This window comes from Rhinolophus hipposideros, assembly GCF_964194185.1.
Source record: "Rhinolophus hipposideros genome assembly, chromosome: 20".
NCBI classification, from domain to species: Eukaryota; Metazoa; Chordata; class Mammalia; order Chiroptera; family Rhinolophidae; genus Rhinolophus; species Rhinolophus hipposideros.
The window spans coordinates 13152002-13177279 of record NC_138066.1 but is presented as its reverse complement, the minus strand read 5'-3'; the positions used below and the strand labels follow the sequence as shown (position 1 = coordinate 13177279).

General features: G+C 42.7%; 1 protein-coding gene across 3 annotated transcripts in view; it reads right to left on the bottom strand.

Annotated features, from left to right (window-relative positions):
- Positions 1-12137: 12137 nt before the first annotated feature.
- The window catches only part of ZZEF1 (zinc finger ZZ-type and EF-hand domain containing 1), a 102361-nt gene continuing 89220 nt past the window's right edge, over positions 12138-25278 (bottom strand). For all 3 annotated transcript variants that reach the window (XM_081027409.1, XM_081027411.1, XM_081027410.1), the window contains exons 49-55: positions 24867-25010; positions 23226-23394; positions 22950-23048; positions 22366-22531; positions 17029-17182; positions 16298-16369; positions 12138-14837 (exon numbers count right to left, since the gene is read on the bottom strand). In XM_081027409.1, coding sequence (XP_080883535.1) covers positions 14757-14837; positions 16298-16369; positions 17029-17182; positions 22366-22531; positions 22950-23048; positions 23226-23394; positions 24867-25010 — 885 coding nt within the window. In that variant the 3' untranslated portion in view covers positions 12138-14756. The remainder of the gene's footprint in view (positions 14838-16297; positions 16370-17028; positions 17183-22365; positions 22532-22949; positions 23049-23225; positions 23395-24866; positions 25011-25278) is intronic.

Genomic DNA, 25278 nt, shown 5'->3' with positions numbered 1-25278 from the left:
CTTGGTAGCATGTTGTAAACATTTTTACATGTCATAAATATACATGTACTATATTATTTAAAACTGCTGCATAGTATTTAATCTTATTTAATAAATTCTCTAATGTGTACGTTTTCAGTGTCTCCAGTGCCATAAAAGACACATCTCAGCACTTTCGCCAATTATTCCGTGGACAAATTTCTAGAAAGGGAACAGCAGGTGCAAAAGGTTTGCTCCTTTAAAGCTCTGACCATGTTACCAAGGCCACTCGGGACAGGGGGCAAGGAGACTCAGGCTCGCTGTCAACCAGCACAGCGGTGCCTGGTAACCCACACCCACCGTGTGCAGCTTTACCCATTTTTTAAATCCTTGCCAATCTGGTAGGTGAACATTTGCATCGTGTGTTTTTTTCATTTTTTTGCATTTCTTGATTACTTGTGCAGGTGAACATTTATCATTTGCTTAATGGTCATTTGTATTTTTTCTTTTGGGAATTGTCAGTTTTTGGCTCTTGGCCATTTTTCTGTTGGTGGGTTGAACTTTATCTTATTGATTTGTTAAGTGTTCCTTAAAGATTATGGAAAAGAACCCTTTGTTGTATATGTTGTATGATTTCCCCCGTTTATCATTGATCTCTTTGTCTGTCTTTATGCCAGTATCACATTGTCTTCAAATTCTGTCGCTTTGTAGCAAGTTTTGAAATTGAGAGCGTGAGTCCTCCAACTTTGTTCTTTTTTGAGATTGTTTGCCTATTCAGGGTCCTTTGTAATTCCATATGCATTTTAAAATCAGCTTGCCAATTCTTTAAAGTGAGGTAGGAATCTAATAGGGATGACAGTGAATTTGTAGGTCAGTTTTGCTATCTTAACAGCAATATCTTTTATCTATAAACATGAGATTTTTTTTCTATTTATTTAGATCTTCTTTAATTTCTTTGAACAATTTTGTGATATTTATACCATAAATTTTGCACTCCTTTTGTTAAATTTACTTTTAAGTATTTCATTCTTTTTGACCCTATTGTTATCAGAACTGTTTTGTTAATTTCATTTTCAGATTGTTCATTGCAAGTGTATGGAAATACAATTGATTTTTATATATTGATCTTGCATCCCACAGCTTTGCTGAATTCATTTATTAGTTCTAGAAGTGCTTTATTTTTTTATTTTTTATTTTTTTAAGATTTTATTAGGGAAGGGGAACAGGACTTTACTGGGGAACAGTGTGTACTTCTAGGCCTTTTTTCCAAGTCAAGTTGTTGTCCTTTCAGTCTTAGTTGTGGAGGGCGCAGCTCAGCTCCAGGTCCAGTTGCCATTGCTAGTTGCAGGGGGTGCAGCCCACCATCCCTTGAGGGACTCGAGGAATTGAACTGGCAACCTTGTGGTTGAGAGCCTGCGCTCCAACCAACTGAGCCATCCGGGAGCTCAGCAGCAGCTCAGCTCAAGGTGCCATGTTCAATCTTAGTTGCAGGGGGCACTGCCCACCATCTATTGCAGGACTCGAGGAATTGAACTGGTAACCTTGTGGTTGAGAGCCCACTTGGCCCATGTGGGAATCGAACCACCGGCAGCCTTCGGAGTTAGGAGCATGGTGCTCTAACCGCCTGAGCCACCAGGCCGGCCCGTTTTACTTTTTAAAGTCTATTGTTTCAGATTATCCATATACAAGATCATATCACCTGCAATTAGAGAGAGTTTTACTTCTTCCTTTCCAATCAGGGTGCCTTTTCTTTCTTTTTCATGCCTAACTGCCCTGGTTGGAACCACCAGTACAATGTTGAGTAGCAGGGCTGAGAGTGGACATGCTTGTGTTGTTTCTTTCATCAGTAAGTATGATGTTAGTGGATTTTTCATAGATGCCCTTTACCAAGTTGAGGATTTTCTCTTCTATTCCTAGTTTATTGAATATTTTTATAATGAAAGGGTGTTGGATTTTGTCAAATACTTTTTCTGTGTCTTTTGAGATGGTCCTGTGGGTTTTTCTTTCTTTAATTCTAGACCAACTTTGCATTCCTGTAATAAATTCCACTTGGTCATGGTGTATAATTATTTTTCTATGATGTGAATTTGGTTTGCTAGTAGTTTGTTTACGATTTCTGTATCCATATTATTAAGAGCTATTGGACTGTAATTTTCTTTCTTGAGATGTCTTCCCTGGTTTTGGTGTCAAAGTAATATTGGTCTCGTAAAATGAGTTGGAAAGTGTTTCGCCTTCTATTTTGAGAGTTTGTGAAGAATTGGTATTAATTCTTCTTTAAATTTTGGTAGAATTCCCCAGTGGAGCCTTATAGTCCTGGGCTTTTCTTTGTTAGTAGTATTTTCATTACTAATTCAATCTGTTGTGATAGATTTTCTAGTTTTTCTTGAAGCAGTTTTGGTAGGTTTTTAAAAATCATTATAAGAATTTGTTCATTTCATCTAAGTTATCTAATTTATTGGCATACAATTGTTCATAGTCCTTTATCTTTTATTTCTGTAAGGTTGATAGTAATTTTCCCTCTTTCATTTGTGATTCTAGTAATTTGAATCTTCATTTTTATTTTCTTGGTCAATCCAGCTAAAGGTTTGTTAATTTTGTTTATCTTTTTCAAAGAACCATCACTTGGTTTCACTGATTTTTTGTGTTTCTATTCTCTATACATCTATTTCCACCCTAATCTTTATTCGTCTTCCTTTAGGCTTAATTTGCTCTTATTTTACTGTTGTCTTAAAGTGGAAGTTTAGATTATTGAGTTGAGGTCATTGTCCTGTTAATTTAGGCATTTACAGCTGTAAAATTCCCTCTAAACACTGCGTTAACTGCTCTTTGGTATTTTGTCTCTTTATTTTCATTCATTTAATTTTCTAATTTTCCTTTGGTTTCTTGTTTGACCAGTTGGTTATTTAGGAGTATGTTGTTTAATTTCTGTATATGGGGGTGCCAAAAAAATGTATACAAGTGGGCACTTTGGTCAACGTTGCTCAAGCAGTAGTTCCCTGTAATCAGAAGTGTCTGGACGCTGATGGTAACCACTTTGAGCACCTCTTGTAATTGCAGAAGTCAAATGTGACTTGTATTCATTTTTTGTTATTGGCATATATTGAGTATTACAATTTTAATAGTTTTCCTTTCTTAAAATGTGTATACATTTTTTTGGCACCCTCTGTATTTGTGAATTCCCCACATTTATTTCAACAGAATAATTTATTTCTAATTTCATTTCACTATGAGTGGAGAACACACTTTGTGTTAAATTTACTGAGGTTTGTTTTATGGCCTAGCATGCAATCTGTAGTGGAGAATGTTCCATGTGCACTTTAGAAAATGTACATTATGCTGTTGTTGGGTGGAGTATTTCATAGGTTAAGTTGATGTATAGTGTTGTTCAAGTTTTCAGTTTCCTTGCTGATCTCCTGCCTAGTTTTTCTATCCATTATTGAAAACAGAGTCTTAAAGTCTCTATCTGTTATTGTTGAATTGTCTATTTCTCCCTTCATTTCCATTAGTTTTTGCTTTCTGTATTTTGGTTCTCTGTTATTAGTGCATATATGTTTATAATTGTTACATCTTCCTGATGAATTGACCCTTTCATCATTATAAAATGTCCCTCTTTATCTATAGTATCGTTTTTTAATTTTAAAGCCCATTTGTCTGATATTAGTATAGCCACTTCAGCTTTCTTCTTTTTCTTTTTCAGTTTTTATTGGGGAATTTTGGGGAACAGTGTGTTTTTCCACAACCCATCAACTCCATGTCAAGTTGTTGTTTTCAGTCTAGTTGTGGAGGGTACAGCTCACTGGCCCATGTGGGAATCGAACTGGCAACCTTGGTGTTTTGAGCACTGCGCTATAACCAACTGAGCCAACCAGCCGCCCCACTCCAGCTTTCTTGTGGTTGCTATTTGTAGAATATATCTTCTCAATCCCTTTATTTTCAACCTATTTGCATTTTTAAAGTGTTTCTCCTATAGACAGCATAAACTTGGTTTTAATCCAGTTTGATAATCTCTTTTGATTGTATTATTCAATCCATTCACATTTAATGTTATTATTTATCTAGTTGGATTTATATCTGCCAATTTACTTTTTGTTTTCCATATGTTTCATGTCTTCTTTTTTTCCTTGTTTTTTTTTTTTTTTAAAGATTTTATTGGGGAAAGGTAACAGGTCTTTATTGGGGAACAGTGTGTACCTCCAGGACTTTTTTCCAAGTCAAGTTGTTGTCCTTTGAATCCCAGCTGTGGAGGGTGCCGTTCAGCTACAAGTTGTTGTCCTTTCAGTCTTAGTTTGTGGAGGGTGCAGCCCAGCTCCAGGTCCAGTTGCTGTTTCTGGTTGCAGGGGGCACAGCCCACCATCCCTTGCGGGAGTCGAACCGGCAACCTCGTGGTTGAGAGCCCACTGGCCCATGTGGGAATCGAACGAGCAGCCTTCGGAGTTAGGAGCATGGAGCTCTAACAGCCTGAGCCACTGGCCCAGCCCTGTTTCATGTCTTCTTTGCTCCTCTATTCCTCAATTGCTTTCTTTTGCATTAATCGAATATTTTCTACTGTAGTATTTAAATTGCTTTAATGATATTCTCAGTATATTTTTTTGCAATATTTCCTTAGTTATTTTATGGTTTAGCTTAATACATATATCTTAATTTAGGATCAGTTTCAGATTTATACTAACTTTAATACCAGTGAAATATAGAAACATTACTACTCCCTTTATAGCTGTATTCCTCCGCCCCACCCCTTTATGTGGCATTATGGTTATACATATTGCATCTATGAATGCTACAACCCCAACAACAGATTGTTATAATTATTACTTTACATAATTTTGACTTTTAAGAAAGCTGAGAGAAAAAAGGAGAGCAACTATTTATTTATAGCTTTTGTTACATCACTCTTTCATTGATAATTTCTGGTTCTATTCATTTGTTCCTATGGATTTAAGTTACCATCTGGAATCATTTCCTCAGCCCAATACAGCTTTGCTCCCACCCATCTCCTTTTCCTGTTATTGGCAAATATATTACATTTCTATATGTAATAGATCCAATAATACATTATTACATATTGTTTTATGCAATTGATTATTCAAATCAAATAAGAAAGCAGAAAAAATATTTATTTATATTGTCCTTTATAATTACATAATTACCTATACCAGTGCTTTTTGTCTTTTCATATGGATTCAGATAACTCTCTGGGGCTCACTTGCTGTCATCTGTTAATTTTATTGGAGTCCCCTTGTAAGTGATGCATAATTTTTCTCTTGTTGCTTTCAAGATTCTCTCCTTGACTTTCAGGTTTGTTTTCTGTCATGTGTCTGTTGTGGGTCTCTTTGTATTCATGCGACTTGGACTTCATTGAGCTTCCTGGATATGTGGACTTCTTTTCCTTGTACTAAATTTGGGAAGTTTTCAGCCATTACTTCTTTGAATATTTTTTCTCCCCCTTTCTCTCTTTCCTTCTGGTACTCCCATTTCACATATACAGGTGTACTTTATGATGTCCCACATTTCTCTGAGGCTCTGTTTATTTTCCTTTATTCTTCTGTCTCTCTCTTCCTCAACTGTGTAATCTCTATCAATCTATCTTCAAGTACACTTATTCTCTCCTCTGCCAGGTGAAATCTGATGAACTCCTCAACGAAAAATGAAAATTTTCATTTCAGCTACTGTATTTATCAACTCCAGAACTTACAATTGGTTCTTTTAAAATAAATTCTATTTATTGATATTTTCTATCTCTCACTGTTCTTACCAAATTTGACTAGATTTTCTCAAATAAATGTTTCTTCATTTGTTGCATGTTTTTAGGACTCTGTCCAGAGAGTTTAAATGGTTGGGGTTTAAAAAATAATAATTTTACCTATTATGATAAGTGAAATAAGTCAGACAGAGAAAGACAAATACCATATGATCTCACTTATATGTGGAATCTAAAGAACAAAATAAGTGAACAAACAAAACAGAAACAGACCCATAGATACAGAGAACAACCTGATGGTTACTAGATAGGAAGGGGGTTGGGGGGCTGGGTGAAAAAGGTGAAGGGATTAAGAAGTACATATTGGTAGTTACAAAAGAGTCATGGGGATGTAAAGTACAGTATGGGGAATATAGTCAATAATATTGTAAAAATTATGTATAGTGTTAGATGGGTACCAGACTTATCAGGGGGATCACTTCATAAATTCTATAAATGTCTAATCATTACACTGTACACCTGAAACTAATATAAAACAATACTGTATATCAACTATAATTTTAAAAAAATAGTCACGGGGATATATAGTACAGCATAGAGAATATAGTCAATAATATTCTAATAGCTATGTACAGTGTTAGATGGGTAATAGACTTACTGGGGTTATTACTTTGTGAGGTATATAAATGTCTAATCACTATGTTGTTTTGTATACCTGAAACTAAAAAAAAATAAAATTCTGCAAAACAAAATACTTGAAATCTAAAATAAACATGGTATCACCTCATACCTGTTAGAATGGCTATATCAAAAAGACAAAAAATACCAAGTGTTGGTGAGGAGGTGGAGAAAAGGGAATTCTTGTGAACTGCTGGTGGGGGATATAAATTGGTGCAGCTACTATGGAAAACAGTATGGAGGAGCCTCAAAACAATAAAATAATTTTACCAGTTTCACTAGGGAGTAGGTGTATGGAGTTCTTCACGCTGTCATGTTGGAAGAACTCTCCACAGCTTTTTTATCTGATCCTTCACTAGTGGATATTTTGGTCTTTTTGTTTTTTGCTCTTACAAACAAGCTGCAGTGAACATTGTGATACACACTTGTGCCATGTCCTAAAGTTCCTGCAGGATAAATTCTTAGATGTGAAATTTGTGGGTGAAGGGTAAATGCATTCAGCATTTGAATAGATCCTGCCAAACTGTCCTCCAGAAAGGCCGGACCAGTTTGCACACCCACCAACAATATGTAAGAGAAGATCTGGGTATGGTAGAATTTTTCTAGTTTTTGCCAATCTCGTGGATAAAACAATTGTTTTGATTTACATTTTAGTTATAAATGAGATTGCACATTATTTCCATGTGTTTATTGGCCAGTTGCATTTTTTTCTCTGGAATTTATATTGGCATAAAGTGTGAGGTAAGAATACAACTTTATGATTTTGTTTTTCAAATACAATCCAACGTGCTTACAAGCTTTCCTCCCCTTTGCAATTGTTCTAACTTTGGTGGATTCACTGTTCATCTTTTACGGCTCCTACCTTTGCTATCACACTAAGTGCCATTGTCCCTGTTGGGCAGAGTTTTTCATGCCTAGATCCATGGGCTTCCTTTGGTCAGGGTCCCACTCACATTCTTATCAGAGGCGTCCTTTGTTTAAGGGGCAGGGCCAGCTCCTTGAACAGAGATACAGGGACACGGTGGCTATTGGTGGGAACGATGGTGAACCTGCTGACCTCGTGACTGACATGTCTAGGACCCACAGTCGACCACTTTACTTTCGCTTTTTCCTAATTCATCATTTTGTTTTTTTAATCTTCATTTATTCCTTTCTATTATCTTGCCTAGGTTTATTTTGCTTTTTGATTTCTAACTTCTTGACCTAAAATTTTAGTTCATTTAATTTTGCTTTCTTTATATTAATAAAAAATGCACTGATAGTTATGATTTTACTTGAATAAAACTTGGACCACCCTCACCATACACACTATTTTTATTTTTTTTCACTGTCTTTAACTTCAAAACAGTGTATAACTGCAGTTTGGATTCTCTATTTTCACCAAACAATGACCTAGAATAGTTCTCTTCCCTTCCCATTTTTCCCTTGCCTTCCCTTGTTTTAGTAGTTGGATTTCTAAACCTTTTCTTAATAACATCTGGTTTACGGCATATGATTCCGGCTTTAAATTTGTTATTGAGATATAATTCATATAACAAAATTCACCGTTTAAATGTGAAACACAATTCAGTAATGCTTAATGTAGTTATCATGTTGTATAACCATCTCCACTATTTAATTTCGGAATATCTCCATTACTGAATTTCTGCTTTAAAAATATTTATGGAAAACCCATTCACATTAACTCAAGTAAAAAGGGGGACGGACCCTCACAGAAATGAAATGCAGGAACAGTAACTAGACTTTAAAGGAAAAAGAAAGTACCAAGAAGCTACTCTAGGGCTGTGAATCTTTTCTGTGCTGTTCTTTTTTCATCTACTCCAATATCTACCCTGGAGATTAGCTTCCTTTGCTTGAACATGGCTCAACAAGACGACTAGTTCCAACTTTACATAACTCCTTAGATCCAGGGTTCACCATAGTCTTGATGTCCTAAAATCCAAATTTCCAAAAGGGTCTGATTGCCATAGTGTGGGTCAGGTGTTCACTCCTTGTCCAATCACCTGTGTGGCCATAAGGAATGGTTACTTGCTCACCACTCCTCTTCAAAAGATTATATGGGAAGAGATGCAATGTCCAGCATATCTAATACAATGGCTTGAAATAGGACCCATTGTTAGGAATCGTCCGTGGGCACTAAAAAAGGACTTCTCTGTGGGTACAAAGTGTGCACACACACAATCACAGATACATGCCCATGCTTACTTACCAGAGCAGTGTTATTAACTGCTGTAAGACTTGTACAGATAGACGGTGGGTAATTGTGTTGCAGTTTAGCCAGCCTGTTGGTGCCATGAAATAACTTGGGTGGAGGTGATCCCTGTAGGAAATGGACATTCCCACGGCCCATCAGTCTGAGAAGAACTGAACCTCGGAGGGTAAGGACTTGGGACTGAGGCTGGCGTGAGGTGCTTCAGACAAGGGGAAAGGCAAGTCCTTCCCCTTCCCAATCCAGAAGGGCACACCTGGGCTGGAGGGCACTTCCTTCCAGTGGGGAGCCCCTGGACTGATGACAGGAGCAAGCCAGTCACCTGCAGGAGGCTCGGCTGTGCTGTGGCTCCTGCCTCCTCTGCCTTGACCACCTTGCAAGTCTTGACAAGCTTCATAGCTCAGCCTTGGCTGTGTTGTGAAGAGTAAGAAAAAGGTCTGTCCATACCTAGCCTGCAGGACAAAGGGAGCTCAGGGCCGCCAGGCCAGCATAACATGGAAGGAGACTCTCAGGGACAGGAGGTGGGCCTGAGAGGCTCAACTGCCCCTCTTCTCAGGAACTTCTTCCTCCATGGCCAGCCTCAGAGAAGGGGGGCTTTGTCACGAAGGCTTTCCTTAACAACTCTGCTGTTCATTTTCCCAAATAACCTGCTAGTCGTTGAGAAAGATGTTACTTCCCCTTACTATTGAGTTTGCCCAATTCTCCACACATTTCCAGCAATTTTTGCCTTATGTAACTTCTTGTGGGATTTAGTGCAGAAACATGTTTTTAAATTGCAAATTACACTCTGTATCCACAGAAACAACTGATACATAAAACAACATTTGGTCCAGTTTAAACTTTTTGTCTTGAATGACACTGCCTAATATTAAATGACCCTGGTTTTGCTTGCATCTGCTTGATAGACTTGTGCTCATTCTTTTCCATTTCATCTTTTTGTTTCTAAATTGGTAGTTTTGGGATGTTTCTGTCCACTTCTTTGTGGTAAATTTCTACACTCACAAATGGCTAAGCTGCCCACCACTTTCTGTGGCATCGTGCCTGACAGGGGAGTTGAGTGGATGAACAGACATGTTGGTGTGACTCACAGGGGTGTGTGTGGGGGGGTCTCCCGGGCTCATCTTCTGCCCAGTTGTCATGGAGGTCGTGTTGCTCAGCAGTTCTGGGATGACAACCTGCAAACTCATGGGTCTCCCAAGTAGCTTTTTAAACATTAAATGAAATCATGCCTAGAAAAGAGTTAACAACTTAAGGAAGCCTCACATGAAGAGATATTGAGAGGCTCTCTCCACTGGGGAAGCAGAGCAGGGAGGGAGGGAGGAGGGGGTGGGGAGAAACAGACAGACTGACCTGACATCTTCAGCCCTTGGAATTTAGCTTTGCCTGGAGCCAGATGCAACTCTTGGACTTTTCAGTTTTGTAAATCAATAAATTCTCTTCTTAAATTAAGTTACTTTGGAGTGGGTTTAACTTGCAACCAAAGAAGTCCCAGTGAATGTGGGGCAGTACCTCTGAAGTTAGTCAGGAACCTCGCTGGGCATGAGCAAAGCTGCGTATACAAGAATCCCTAGAAAGGAGAACAAGTTGGTAATGGCTGCAGCTTATGCCATCTGTGGCCTGACTGGACACTATCAGAGACCTTTTTGATGTATTTCAGGAATTTTTACATATTTACTTTTCCATATAATGTTCATATTAATGAGATAGAACTATGACATTTTTTCAACGTAGTGGAGCTGAGTTGTTGCATAAACTTGGGTCAGAAATGCTTTCAAAGGGACCACCTAACAACATAGTGTAACACACACACACGCACACACACACACGGAGTCAGGCTCTTTTCCTTCTGCTCTCACAGCCCCGTTTTCCCAAGATGGCCACCAAGATGGCTGTGGGAGGGCCAGACATCATGCCCTCTCGCCAGAGGGAACAACAAGTGCCCAGGCAAAATCCCTTCCCCAAAGCCTCCCTCAGGCTTAATACTCTGTGGTCAGAACTGGGCCATCCAGGCACAGTGCAGGAGGGGCTGGGAAAGTGAGCATGCAGCAAGTAGAAATGAGATTACTACTGAAAGGGGTTTAAACCGATCAGGACTTTCCTCAGGAGCTAGAAGGAGTTCCTACCTTTCTTGCGATTAAAGTACCTCCAGTCATCGCCTGCAACATCCTGGATCTGTTAGCGGGAAAGAAGGGGAGTGGGTAGGAAAGGGCAGTTAGGTGGGACAGGGTCCGCCATGCAGGGCCATGTCTAGATTTGGCCCCAATCTGAGAGTCTGGGTACGTAACCAGGTGCTTTCTGGGAGGCCCGACACCTGGCATACTGCTGATTTGTGGAGTTAACAAGCACATGCATGCAGGGGTGACAGCCTTGCGGCTGGGCGTCAGAACTGAGCTGGTCGGGCTCTGCCACCACTTCCTGTGTGACTCCAGGCTGACCTCTCACAGCTTCTAGTTCTTAAATAAGAAAGCTCAGCTGGTTGAACTGTTTCCCTTCCAGTTTTAAAAAGCTTGAGTTCAAATAGCCTTCGACCTCTGTGACCTCCTCCTGTTTACTGTGGGTCAATCTCAGCAGGTTTCCTTCAGCACCTCGGCCCCCCGCTTTCCAGCCAAGCCGTCAGTCTGTCGTGGCAGCAGTGCAGGGCTCCGACGGAGCAAGCTCGCAGCCCGGTTCTCCAGACTGACTTTCCAGTCAAGAAAGGTCCAGTGTGCCCAGGAGACATGGTGAGGTAGGAGAGGTGAAAATGGACAGCTGGGAGCACGCAGTTCTGAGCCTCAGGCTGAACCCGCTTTCTCTCCGGCCTCGGCGTTGTGAGAGCTGAGGCCGGGTCCTGCTCGGGATTCCTCAGCAGGCAGTTTGGGGGCTTTCGGAGGACATGTCAATCAGGGGCTGTCAGGCCAGAACAAACGGGTCTGGAAGGTTAGTTCAGTCCAGGCCCCACCAAAGTCTCTCTCCACTAATTCCCAAGAGACAGCCCTCAGCACCAGGAACGTGGCTGAGAAGGGGGCCGAGCAGTAAGTGGCCAACCAGAGACGTGAGTGAGGAAGAAGCCCCAGCCCCAAAGGCAGGTGCACGTCAGTCAGCCCTGTGTTTAGTGAGAAGCTGGGTCCAGAGGCAGGCGAGATCAGCCCCTGGGAAGAGCAGCAGGCCTGGGGACTGGCCCTCTGCCTCCCTCCTCTCGGCTGGCTGCACAGTGTCCTGTGCGCTACAAGAGGTAAAGGATGGGTAGGGTAGGGGTGGGGGGATTGGCTGGGGAGAGCCGACCTCGGGGGACGGACACGTGGATGTGTGTAAACCTCTGAGTAGCTGTGCGAAGCGACAAGACAAGCCTGAGCTCTGAAGGCCCAGGAAGCAGGGGTCAACATAAGCCCTCAGACTGCCCCGGGGGAGGGTACGTCTCCTGCAGGACTGCAGTCAAGGCTCGTGAGGGGTGGTGAGGTGTGGCAGGAGGAGTAGTTGGGATTAAGAACCTTCATGATTCCTTTGAACCTCGAGGCCTTGAGATTCTAGAAATTCCATCAGTTTGGGCTTGGTATAAACTCCAAGTATAATCTTCACTACAGACAGAAGGAGGGGAAAGAAGAAAAAGAGCCCACAGACAATTATATTTTTTTATATAGAATTTGTACAATATATTTCTCTTCATTTGCATATTTTACCCACAACTTATCCTTTTTACAGGCTGAACTCAGCTGATATAATCAAAATTCTTTCTTTCAACCAAATAGGAAAAATTCAAAATCGTAAACCCGTAAGAAAACAAATTAAAAACGATGGTGAAAATAAGTCACTCCTCTCATTAGGAACAGTGTCTGTTTGTACAATATATATGATTTGGAACAGAATTTCTGTATAGATTAGGCACATGTTTCCACAACACCTTTATTCCTGCCAGTTTTATCTCATTCCAGGCAGTCCTGCCTCCTAAGAAGGATCAAAGGGATGTTGGTCTTGATGGAAATTGGTTCTTTCATATACTGCTGGTACCTGTTGGGGACCAGGAGTTGAGGGAGCCACCAGTCTCACTAGGGTTAGGGAAGCAGGGCCTGGCTCAGCAGCGCCACCCAGTGGCGGGAAGCAGAGGCAGGGTGGGATGGGATGCAGGGAGGCCAGGCCAGGCGGGGCCTTGCCAGGAGAGCAGCAATCGAGTGAAGGGAAAACTTAGGCTTGTTCTATGCAAACTGAAGTACAGAGACACCAGAATAGCAAGAGTGGTGTACAGAGAGAAGCTATGATGAGTCCAGTGTTTATTTACAATTTATCTTCCTGATGGGAGGATGGGGAGCAAAGCTGGTGGCAACTGCCACGAGGGGTGACACCTGCCCTGTCCATGTCCCCGCTTTACTCAGAGTCAGTCCGAGGTATGGAGGGGTGTGGGTGGCATGGTGAGGTTGAGCTGTGAGTTGCACCATCTCCACGTCTATTTCCAGGTAGCCCGTCAGTGACACTGAGCCCACGGTGGGGACCACTTATTCTCTGTGATTTCCCTCCTCACCTGAATCCTACTTAGGTCTGGGTGGTACGAAGCGTGGGGCCTTCTCTGTGGGTGTAGGTGGAGCAAAAGATGAGAAAGGCGTTTCTCCCCAGCCGGCAGCGCTTGTCTACTCACATCCCCACACCAGGGGGACCAGGCCTTGCTGACGTCAGGGCCTCAGGCCACCAAGGTTTCAGGATCTGTCCCATTTGTTTCTATCTCCTTTGAATTCTCCCTTCAATGAAGGCTCCACACGCTGAGGGGACTTGCCTGAGGATGTCATTCCAGGGCTGCAGAAGGTCGCTATGCCTTGGCCTCCTGACCCGGAAGGCAAAGTGCTCGTGCAGTAAGATACCCCCGGGACCTACAGTCTTGGACCCTTTCAATCCAGATCCCTGTAGAGACTGTGGAAGGGGCTTCAGAGGCCATGGCAGTGCTGACCTGCTCAACGTGGCCCTGGCTACGGTGAATCTTCCTTGGGTGTGGCCCTGCGTGGTGTGATGTGTCAGGCCAGAGACCCGCCCTTACATGGAGGTGGTCTCAGGCATTCTTCATGCCCACAAGTCCCACTGAAGCTTGTACACAGCCCTCATGCCACTCCAAATTCACACTGCAGAGTGTGGCTTTGGAAAAAGGATAATACGCATATAATCCGCCCTTCAGGGCAGGGCTACAACCATAAAAAGAAAAATGGAAACAGCATTCAGTAGAGATAATGTAGTTATTGCTAGACGAGTGATAGCCAAACCACGTAGTCCCAGAGGTGAATGTGATAGATTACTGTGGCTATAGAGCAGAAATAAAATCACCATGTATTTGTCTGTTTGTTTGTTTTACTTCTAAAATAAGATCTCCTCTGATCACATTTCGAGTCTTTTAAGTACAGAAGCTAAAGAGTATTCCTCAGGTTCTGCTCCTTTCACACAAACCAGTTTGTCCCCCTGAATGACCATTCCACTGGTCATTCCCTGGAGGCCCTCTCCAGAAAGTCAGTGTGGGTCTGTTCTAAAAACGTGAGGTGGAAACTGGAATATGTTAAAACAACAACTGAAAAAACGTGGATGTGCTGGGAGCCAGTACATGAACGGACTCACTTGGGCGGCCTGTGGCAGTTCCCAAGGGCTCCTGTTCTCACAGAGGATTTTTCTGGGACTGCTGTGGCTGGGGAGCTGGCTTGGTACCCGGTTCTGTACCGAATGCTGGGGACCGGGGTGGCAGGCAGGCTCTCACCGGTTTCGGGTTGGATTACCCAGTCTCAGGAAGCAAAAGCAAGCGAGGAGCTCCAGGCCTGCTGCTGCTGCTGCTGCTGGAGGCCGTGCTGAGAAAGGCGGCTCTGTGCAGACTCATCTTCACCGTGGGGGCAAGTGCAGGCAGCTCCAGTTCAACGGCGACCTTTCCAGAGAGGCCACTTTCAGGTCTTCCCGGGGCTGCAGCTTCCGCAGGGACAGACCCTGGAGAAGGCTAGTATCTGAACAACCTTCGCAAGGGGCTCCTGCAGGCCCTTTCTGAGTAATTCTGCACTGCGTTGCTTATTTTCACATGCTACAATATGTGTAGGTGTCTAGCCTGTGACACGGGAAGTTCCCAGAGACGTGGCTGCTTGGCATTCTAATTAGAGTGGAGGCGGGAGCTCAAGGAGAGCCGGGCACTGACGCCACAGGAATTTTCCTGAATGAGTTTAGGTATCTGCTCTAAAATCCTTGTGGTCAGATTAGCTGGTTCCATGCACGCCACACTAAGAGCTAACACTCGACATTCCAGAGGTGGGTTGCCTTGTTTGGGTAGCTGATGGCCAGGCTGATGGCAGCAATGTTCTGCAGAGCCTGTGGAGAGAAAGAGTCATTGCCGACGTCAAGAACCCTTCACTTGCTCGTTCATTAAGAGGGAGAGGAAGAGGTGGCAGAGCACTGGTCCAGCAAAGTGGACGGGCTGTGGGGAGGGTCCGAATGAGGGTGAGGAGACAGGACACAGGGACAAGCAAGAGGGAGGAGGATGTGATGCTGAGCTTTTAGTGCTCAACTGCTCAGATCTCCAACTTTCATCGTGTGTCACACAACCGGGGTGGTGGTGGCAGAGCTCACAGACATCTGTTAGGAGGGGAGGGAGTTTTTACTCTACCTACAAGTCTCGAGAGAATTCACACACACTCTTCTGTAGTTGCTGGTGGTGGGGGAGGGGTCCCGCTTCTAAGCAAGCATCTGACCCTTTCTCGCAGGAGGAAGAGTTCTCTGAGAAAACTTGGCAGGAACAGAGTACAGAGCTCGGCTGGCAGTCCCAGCTGGATGCCCACTCAAGTGTGACCCTGGGTAACTCTCCCCCTTCTCTGAGCCTCAGTGTCCCCATCTGTCTGCTGTGGGGGTTGGAACACATGCTCTGTGATATTCAATAAGTCTGTGACCCTGAGGTTCTCAAAATGGAGTCTGGGGGTTCCTGAGACCCTTTCAGGGGCCTCATATGGTAAAAACTATTTTCACAATAATATTAAGACCTTATTTTGCCTTTTTCATTTTCATACTCTCAGTATGGAGTATACTGTGGAATTTTCCATAGGCTAATGTGTGATAATATAGAAACAACTGAATACAGAAGCAGACATGTGACTCTAGCTGTCTTCTCTTAAGGCAGACATTAAAGAGATCTGCAAAAACGGAACACAATGCCACCCTTCTCAATTACTATCTTCTTTTGAAAAGTATAGTTGATTTTCACAAAACATGTTATTCATGTTGACAGGAACAGGTTTACTATTTTTTAAAATGAATTGATAAACAAGTGTTTACATCTTATGTTTTAATTTCTAAGTTTAAAATCTAACTTCATTTCCAGTGGTATAGTTCACTGTATATAATGCACACAAACAAAAGCTTTACAGGATAGTCAATAATTTAAAAGTAGAAAGGGGTCCTGAGACCAAGCAGCTGTCAGAAGGAGTTCTCCTACAGGGCAGAAAGTTATATCCAAAAATATCTGAAATCTAACTCTATGGAAACTTCACGGATCGGCCAAACTAAATTTAAGGCATTGGTTGTTTTGGTTTAAAAGACACAAATTCTTGTTAGTGTCTTCTGACCCCACAGTTTAATATGAATGACACTGATAAATGGGGCTCGACTGCTCTCTCTGACACCAGCAGGAAGTGACTGAATGGGAGCAGAGCTCCGTGTAAACCTTGGGTGATTCTGCACTCGTGCCACAAGCACAGAGGCTCTTTGTTGTGGCCACAGTGAGGGGACAGAGCCACAGGGAGGCAGCAGCGGCGGACCAGCTCCGGGGCGGGGAGTACCTGTGTTGCGCAGCGGAGAAGGTGGTCGTCAGTGGTTAAGGCCAGCAGGTAATCCTGCAGCAAGCCGAGCTCCTGCGGAGAGAGCACGGGCGCAGCTTTAACAGAGAACCGCCTGGGAGATACTCACCCCAACCACAGAAGCCTTGAGTGGGTAATCGGTGCTCGGTCTGCCAGGCACCTCACAGCACCAGCTCACTTGAGAGCCACAGGAGGAGCTGGGCCAGGGAGGAGCCAGGCGTGTGATTCCAGGGGGCTCTGCCCGACTGACCCACAGGGTGACGGGGTAGGGGACCCCTCTCCTTGGTCGGTCTCATGTATAAAATGAGGGGGAAAAGCTCAAGAACCTTGAAAGGCCCTTTCACCGCTCATAGTCAATGAGTTTATTGTGCTGAGGGGAGAAAAAAAAGAAGAGGAAGAAGAGAGAACCCACCCATTTTATTTTCCAAAACTCACTGTTGTCAAGGGCTGATCCAAGGCAGTTTCCCCCTTGGCTTTAGGCCTGACAAAATAAGCAATCTCGGGGCTCCTGGGGCTGGGGAGGTGAGGACCTCAGACTGTCAGCCACACTGGCCTCCCTACAGGTCTGCCGAGACCCTAGCTCATCGCCCAGGGCTGGGATGGAGCTGTGATCCGAGTCCGGCCTCCCTGCCCTGGGCAGCAGAGAGAGCAGAGGGCTCGGAGGCGTTACGCCCTAACCCCTACCCGGGGGAAAGGCAGGGCATGGCCCTCACCTGGGCACGGTTCTCGGTGACGAAGAAGAGCTCAGTGAGAGCACGGTGCAGGGGAAGGAGGATGCCAGGCTGGGTCACGTCCTCAAACAGGCTGTACTCCATGTGGGTGAAGAGCTGCCACAGGGGTTTTAACAGCGCAAGGTCACAGAGGTCACTGTGGGAGGAGGGGGGAGGGTTTAGTGAAGACCAGCCCACGTCAAACAGATGGCAGGTGACAGAAGTACAGCTCCTATGCCCCCTTCCCCCATATCTAGTAACTAGTATAGTCATTACAAGATAGTCTCACTCACATTCCCCCACCTAAAACAGCCAAAAATATTTACCACCAGCAAATAAGGAAAGGGGCAGAACCTAAACTTCAAATCAGGACTCCAAGGAAACTCCAAGGAAACTGAAGCACATCCATGTAAATTAATTGTGCATCTTTAAAAATGGCTGTTACGAAGAACTTCTAAGGGCAGCGGAAAAATCTCAAGTTCAAGGTCAAGTGAAAAAAGATACAAAATTTAAAACTTAAAAAAACTGCATATGCAATATTGTGCAACCACATTTAAAACAACACTAAACAACTATGCCAAAAAACATTATCAATAGGTGTCCCTGTCAGTTTTCTAGATTATCTACAATACTCATTACTTTAATAATCAGAAAAACAAAAACAAAAATGATTTAAAAGATGACAACTATTGTTATGATCTTATGCTCCTAAAACACAAAATATATACTTGAAAGGTTGCTCAGGCCAGAAATCTTTCTATGTGAAACAGAATCCTTTTTAACAGACTCCTGTTGAGACACTGGATTGATGTCTTTTTACTCAGAGGGAGTTTATGCTTTAATTCAAGTTCAACACCCCTCAGAGGAGAAAAATTATGAAATAAATAATATTCTGGGACTTACTACGTAATTTTATATATTTACAAACTTAAATTTTGCTTTTTCTCTTTAATGTATGACTTTAAAAAGAATTCTATACATTTAAGTATAATCTTGGAGCCAATCACTTTCTACCAGAGGAAAGAAAGGTCTTCACAAAGTACACATCAATGGGAAAATTTGGTTTGATTTAAAGAGACAGCTTTACAGCTGAGTTTTCAGGAAAGCACTTAGAGCGTGAAGCAAAATGCAACTGCGGGGCTCATGCCTATGGCAGTTCTTCCCCCTGCCATCCTTCCCCTGGAGGCTGCCTTTCCCCTCTGTCCTCTCCAGTCTCAGCCCCTGGGACCGAGGGGGTGGAAAAGACAGAAGTCCCTGATAGAAGGCAAGTCAGAGATGTCCACAAACTGCAGGAAAGTATCCACAATGCAGTCAGTCAGCAAGGGCCCTGCAGTCTGAAGACAGTGGAGATGTGACATGTTTTATACACAATCATTCAACCAGAAGCTGCTCTCAAAAGAACTGAACTAAACCCTGCTGGGCTAAGTGAACCCTGATGTTTGCATATGAGGACACTGGAAATAGCAATCACGCCCAGCTTTTTCTCTCTCTCTCCCTTCTGCAGCCTCTATGCAGACTGACTACATGTGCTGTCACTTTCTCTGTCCTGATTTGGAGAGTCCTTTACTTTATAGATAACAGCTCCATATTATGTGAGAAGACAACCTGTTACTTCGAATATCACCACTCAATTTGACTAACATTGTATGTCTGTGTCCCTTAAAAATGTTAGAAGGGTGGGGCACCGAACTCCTAACAGATGGGGGTGTGAGCAAGGAGGGTAGCGACTGAGTATATAAATGAAGCACGTGGCACAATTACCAACATCATCACTCTGAGATGAGGAATAAGACAATTAAGCTTCAATACCTGCTTCTATTAAACTCTCTACTGGAGGTCCTGGCTAGTACAAAAAGGCAAAAAGATTTTCTAAAAATTGAGAGGAAGAACCAAAACTCATTATTTGTAGATACCATGACTGTGCTGAATAATCTACATATACACTCTTGGAATTAAATAGAACAAGGTCACTGGATACAAGAACAATACATAAAAATTAGTTATATATCAGTAAAAATAATAAAAAATAAAAAATTTAAATACCAATTACAATACCATCAAAAACATTAAATGCCTAGGACTAAATCGAACAAAATGTTGTGCAAGTCTTCTACATAGAAAACTACAAAATATTACTAAAACCTAAATAATGGAGGATTGTGGATTAGAGGATTCAATATATAATGGTTGTGGATTAGAGGATTCAATATTCTAAAGCTCTTGATTTTTCTCAAATTGATCTAAAGAGTCAACCAAAATCCCATCAGGTGAGAGAAGTTTGGGTGCATGTTGTATATAAAAATAAACAAACTATTCAGGAACAAGACAAGGATGCCCACAACTTCTATTCAACATAGTACTGGAAGTCCTAGCCAAAGCAATTAGGCAAGAAAAAGAGACAAAGGCATCTAAATAGGAAAGAAAAAAGTAAAACTGTGTCTGTTTGCAGATGACATGATATTATATATAGAAAACCCTAAAGACTCCACCAAAAAACTATTAGAACTAATTCATTCAGTAAAGTTACAGGATACAAAATCAATATAGAAAATCAGTTGCATTTCTATACACTAACAATGAACTACCATGTTTCCCCGAAAATAAGACCTAACCGGACAGTCAGTTCTAATGTGTCTTTTGGAGCAACAATTAATGTAAGACCCAGTCTTATTTTACTATAATATAAGACTGGGTCTTACATAAATTTTTGCTCCAAAAGACTCATTAGAGCTGATTGTTTGGCTAGGTCTTATTTTCAGGAAAACACAGTATTAGCAAGAGAAATTAAGGAGACAATCCCATTTACAATAGGATCAAAAAGAATAATACTTAGAAATAAATTTAAGAAAGGAGGTGAAAGATCTGTTAGCTGACAACCACAAAACAATGGTGAAAGAAATTGAGGAAGACACAAATAAATGGAAAGATATTCTGTGCACATGGATTAGAAGAATTAATAGTTAAAATGTTCATACTACAATCTACAGATTCAATATAATTCCCATCAAATTTTAATGGCATTTTTCACAGAAATACAAAAAACAATTCTAAAATTCATCTGGAATTATGAAAGACCTGAATAGCCAAAGCAATCCTGAGAAAGAACAAAGCTGGAGGCATTACACTTCTTGATTTTAAACTATATTACAATGCAATAGTAATCAAAACAGTATGGTATCAGCATAAAAACAGACATATAGATCAATGAACTAGAAAAGAGAACCCAGAATAAACCCATGAGCATATATGGTCAGTTATTTTTCAACAATGGCACCAAGAATATGCAATGGGGAAAAGATAGTCTCTTCACTAAATGGTATTGAAAAAACTAGATATTCACATATAAAAGAATGAAACTGGACCTCTATCATATACCATACACAAAAATCAACTCAAAATGGATTAAAGACTTGAATGTGAAACCTGAAACTGTAAAACTCCTAAAAGAAAACATAGGGCTAAGTTCCCTGACATTGGTCTTGACAATGATTTTTTTGAATTTGACACCAAAAGCAAAAATAAACAAGTGAAACTACATCAAACTAAAAGGATTCTTCACAGCAAAGGAAATCATCAACAAAATGAAAAGGTTGGCAACTTATGCAATGGGAGAAAATATTTGCAAACTACATATCCGATAAGGGGTTGATATTCAAAATATATAAGGAACTCATACAACTCAATAACAAAAACCCCAAATAATCCAATTAAAAAATGAGCAAAGGACCCAAACAGACATTTTTCCAAAGAAGATATAGAAATGGCCAGCAGGTACATGAAAAAGATGCTCAACATCACTAATCATCAGGGAAATGCAAATCAAAATCACAATGAGATATCGCCTCAAGGCTGTTATAAAAAAAAAATAAGAGAAAACCAATGCTGGTGAGGATGTGGAGAAAAGAGTGAAACTTTGTGCACTGTCAGTGGGAATGTAAATTGGTATAACCATTATGAAAACAGTGTGGAGGTTCCTCAAGAAATAAAAAGTAGAACTACCATACGATCCAGCAATTCCACTTCTGAGTATATATACAAAGGAAATAAAATTATCTTAAAGAGGTATCTGTACCCCTATGTTCATTGCAGCATTATTCACAAAAGCCAAGGTATGGGAACAACCTAAGTGCCTGTTGATGGATGAATGGAGAAAGAAAATGTAGTGTATATACATACATTGGAATATTATTCAGCCACGAGAAAGAAGGAAATCCTGCCATTTCCAACAATATGGATGAACACGGAGGGCATTATGGTAAGTGAACTAAGCTAGACAGAAAGACGAATACTGCATGGCATTACGTGTATGTGGAATCTAAAACAAAAAAAAAGTCAAACTCATAGAAACAGAGAGTAGAATGGTGGTTACCAGGGGGTGGGGAGTGGGGGAAATGGGGAGCAGTTGGTCAAAGGGTACATACTTTCAATTATAGGGTCTGAGGATCTAATATACAACATAGTGACTATAGTTGATAATAGTGTACAATACTGTCTGTATAACAGAAATTTGCTGAAGAGTAAATTACAGCAAGAGATTAGAACTTAAGTGTCACACACACAAAAGTTAACAATGTGAGGTCACAGGTATGTTATAACTTGATGATGGGACTCCTTTCGCAATGTATATGTATATCAAATCATCACATTCTATACTTTAAATATATCACAATTTTATTTCTCAGTTATACTTTAATAAAGCTGGGGATATAAAGAAACAAACAAATTCTAAAAATGTATATGGACACAGGGTCAAAAATAGGCAAGACAATCTTGAAGATGAACTAAGCTGAAAGGTGTATACTACTAGATACATAAATCTGTTACAAAGCTACAAGATTTAGCAGTGAGGCTAGCACAAGGGGGACCAAACAGAGCCACGGAACAAGAGAGACCAGACACAGATCCATGCACATACGAATGCCTTCTTTGTGACAAAGATGGCACTAGAGTGTGGTGAGGGAAAAGGTGGTCCTTACAGTCAAGTAGAGTCCCATGTGAGAAAAAACTAATCTTGACCCCCCTAAACTTCATTATCACTCACTAAAATTCATTCCGAGTGGACTATAGATCTAAATGTGAAAGAAAAAACAATTAAGCTTCTAGAAGATAACTTAGGAAATATATTCACGAACCCAAGGTCAAGTAAGGCAAAAATGTCCTAAACAGGACAACAAAAACACGTGACAAAGGAAATGATCAATGAACTGGAAGATACTAAAATTAGACATTTCTTTTCATCAAAGATACCATTAAAAGAGTGAAAAGGCAAGCCACAGAATAGGAGGAGATATTTGTAATACAAATACCCAGCAAAAGACTCATATCTAGAAGGCAGATTACCTGTGGGTGCAGCATCGCACAATTCTCAGAAGTAGGTGGATGGCTTTTAATCGCTGATGACCAGTCTGGCGACAGGCCACACCCACCAGCCATTCCCAAATTTTGGCCAAAGGGAGATGTGGCACAACTCTTTCTTCTGACAACATCTGCTTCAAAATCTCAAATCCTGGAAAACCCGCATAAAACACAGATATTTAAAAAATATAAACAGCTCACGTTTTAACAGGATAAAATAACTGTGATCATTTAAATTTTGCCTGAAATTATGCCTTTTGTAAAAGCAACATAGGAACAACATTTTCAGTTCCCCCTTTTTGCAAAAATGCCCCGGCAGATTTTAAGAGAACAAGCGTCTTTTCTAGGTCTTGACAGATGACTCTTCTATCGGGCCCCTCAGGTTTACAACTAACCAACTATATAGCATATTCAAGAGTGACACATGTGGGGTTTGTGAGACAAATTCGTGGAAGTCTTATAGAAACATACTTGCTTTGATTTTAACAAAGATCGATGACACAATGGCACCTGTACCCAGAGTGTCCCTGGCAAGGAGATCATGCACACGGGAAGAGCAGGGCACACACCTGTCTGGAATCGCCCCAGGTGTCCAGCTGTCACAGTGAATTTGTAGCCCCACTCAGTGTTGCTCATGTCAGAGGTGAAGCGGTAATACAGAGTATCTCCTGGGTCACACAAGAATCAGAGACAGGTCAGGACACTGCAGCAACAGGGAATGGCAAGTAAAGTGTTTCTGATGAAATAGTAAACCCTGCTTTAAAGCATCCAACAATTCCCCTTGTCAGTATGAAGTTTAAACACTTAATGTTAAGAGCCTATATAACCAAGGATTTATTTACTACCTGGAAGCTCAAAGTCTTTCCATTTCTGCTGAGACCCGCTGAAATTGTGTCGATCCTGCTGAAAATCACTGCTGCTGGACATGGCTAACTCGTCACAGCCTTCCTCTGTATTGCACTGAGAATCGAATTTGATGGAGAGGTAGATTGCCCCAGGGATGTGAACTTTATCCTAGGGAGGGAACCAAGAGCACGTCTGTCATTACTGGCTAGTTACTGAGGGCCTGCTTCATGCCAAGTCCTGCAACTGAAACGAGCTGTAAGTGTGAGTGAGTCACCCTGCCCTCCAGGAGCTCTCAGGCTACTTGGGATGGGGAGGACACACATGGGCCGCAAACATGGGAGGAAGGGGGGCACGGAGGGCAGGCTGCACTTGGAGAAGGTGGGGAGGGCGGAAAAGAGTCCCAATGAAGGGATGCTCGGGTTGTCATGGAGAGTGACGAGGACAAGAGGAGTCTGCCAGGGAGGAAAGAATGGCAGGAGACCCGGTAAGAGAAGGATGTGACTGTACTGGTACACGGGGTATACTTTAGGCAAAAACCAGCTCTGGAAAGTCTCACGTGTTTAGGGAACAGCAAGGAGCTTCACGTTTCTGGGGTAAAGGGTGAACTTTGTGAGTACCTATGCTTGGGAGGTGGGGACAGGTGTCACATGTGACCCTGGGGAGGCTGGCAGGGACAGAAACAAGTGAAAGCCTGGTGTGCTAAAGTAAGGTGTTTAGACTTTGCCTGGACAGCAAGGGGAGCCATGGGAAGGTTGTAAGAGGGGGAAACCTTCGGTTTGTGCTGTGCGAGGATCACTGACAGTGGGTGCCGAGCAGAGCCAGGGTGGGGCCGGGCTAGCCGTGGGGAGTGAGGAGCGAGACAGGGGCAGCGTCAGGGTGGTGGACAAGGTCAGGTGATCTTTGCTAACTCACTAGATGTGTCTACGTGGGGCTGGAGAAGTGGGGCTGGAGCCCAGGAACACGGGGAGAAAAGAGGCTTAGAAGGAAAACAGTGAAGAGGTTTATACTGCTGCAAAACAAAATCTCAGCTGAGTTCTAGATGAGTTCTTCCCACTATTGTTACAGGGTGCCAGCCATTCAGAAGCGGATGGCTTGCCAGCTCCAACATTTTGAAAAGGGCCAGAAATGCAAGTGGCAGTAAGTCAGTGAGACCAGCAGGCCACCCACCCCTGCCTCATCCAAACTCTTACCTCTCTCCCTGTCTGGGTATGAAGTTCAGGATGGAAAACATGAGGCTTTTCAGTTCTGAGTAATTATACAAAGGGGTGGGAGTCTCCCAGGTGTGGCCTGGTCATCAGGAGACAGGTAGAGTGAGGGTTAAACCCAGCCCCACACTCAGACTCACTGCCAGAAGACGCCAAAGATTCACTCCAAGGAGCTTACCGCAGGAAAAGGAAACTCTCCTGCAGGGCCAGGTGGGCCACCGTTTTCTATCAAAACAAGGCCAGGAGAAGAGACTGGGTTGTATGGAATCTGAGCTTTAGGGAAGCAGACTGCAGCTGAGACTAAGGAAGCACTTTCCTGGCCAGGGCTGTCCGGAGGGGAAAGAGCTGCTGTGCAAGTGGATGACACTCATGCTACTTATCACCTCGCCTGCCGCGTGCCCGAGGCTGGCGAGCATGGCCGACCCTGGGTCGTACCTCAAAGTTGGTGTTGTTGTTATACGGGTGTTTCGACTCCCTCACTTGCACCTCCATTCCAGGCTCCTCCATGAACTGGCAGGCGGCCAGGGCCATGGTCCCCAGCATGTTCTCTCGGCAGCCTTGGAGCACCTTCTGCAGGATCTGGTGGGACACAAGGCAGGGAACATCATGGCCTCCAGTGGCAGGGCCACGGAGCTGCCCCGTCAGGAAGGGAGAGTCTACTTCAACCCCAAGGGGCTGGTGTCATCCTGGACCCTGCCCCCGCCCCCCAATTACCCCACCAGCCAGCTCTTGCTGGAAATCAGGACGCTGCAGTCCTTTCAGAGCAATACTACTTCGAGGAGGTCTGAGAGAACCGACACAACCAATCAGAGAGGGCCTGCGCCCTCAGGCGTCCTGAGCCTAGCAG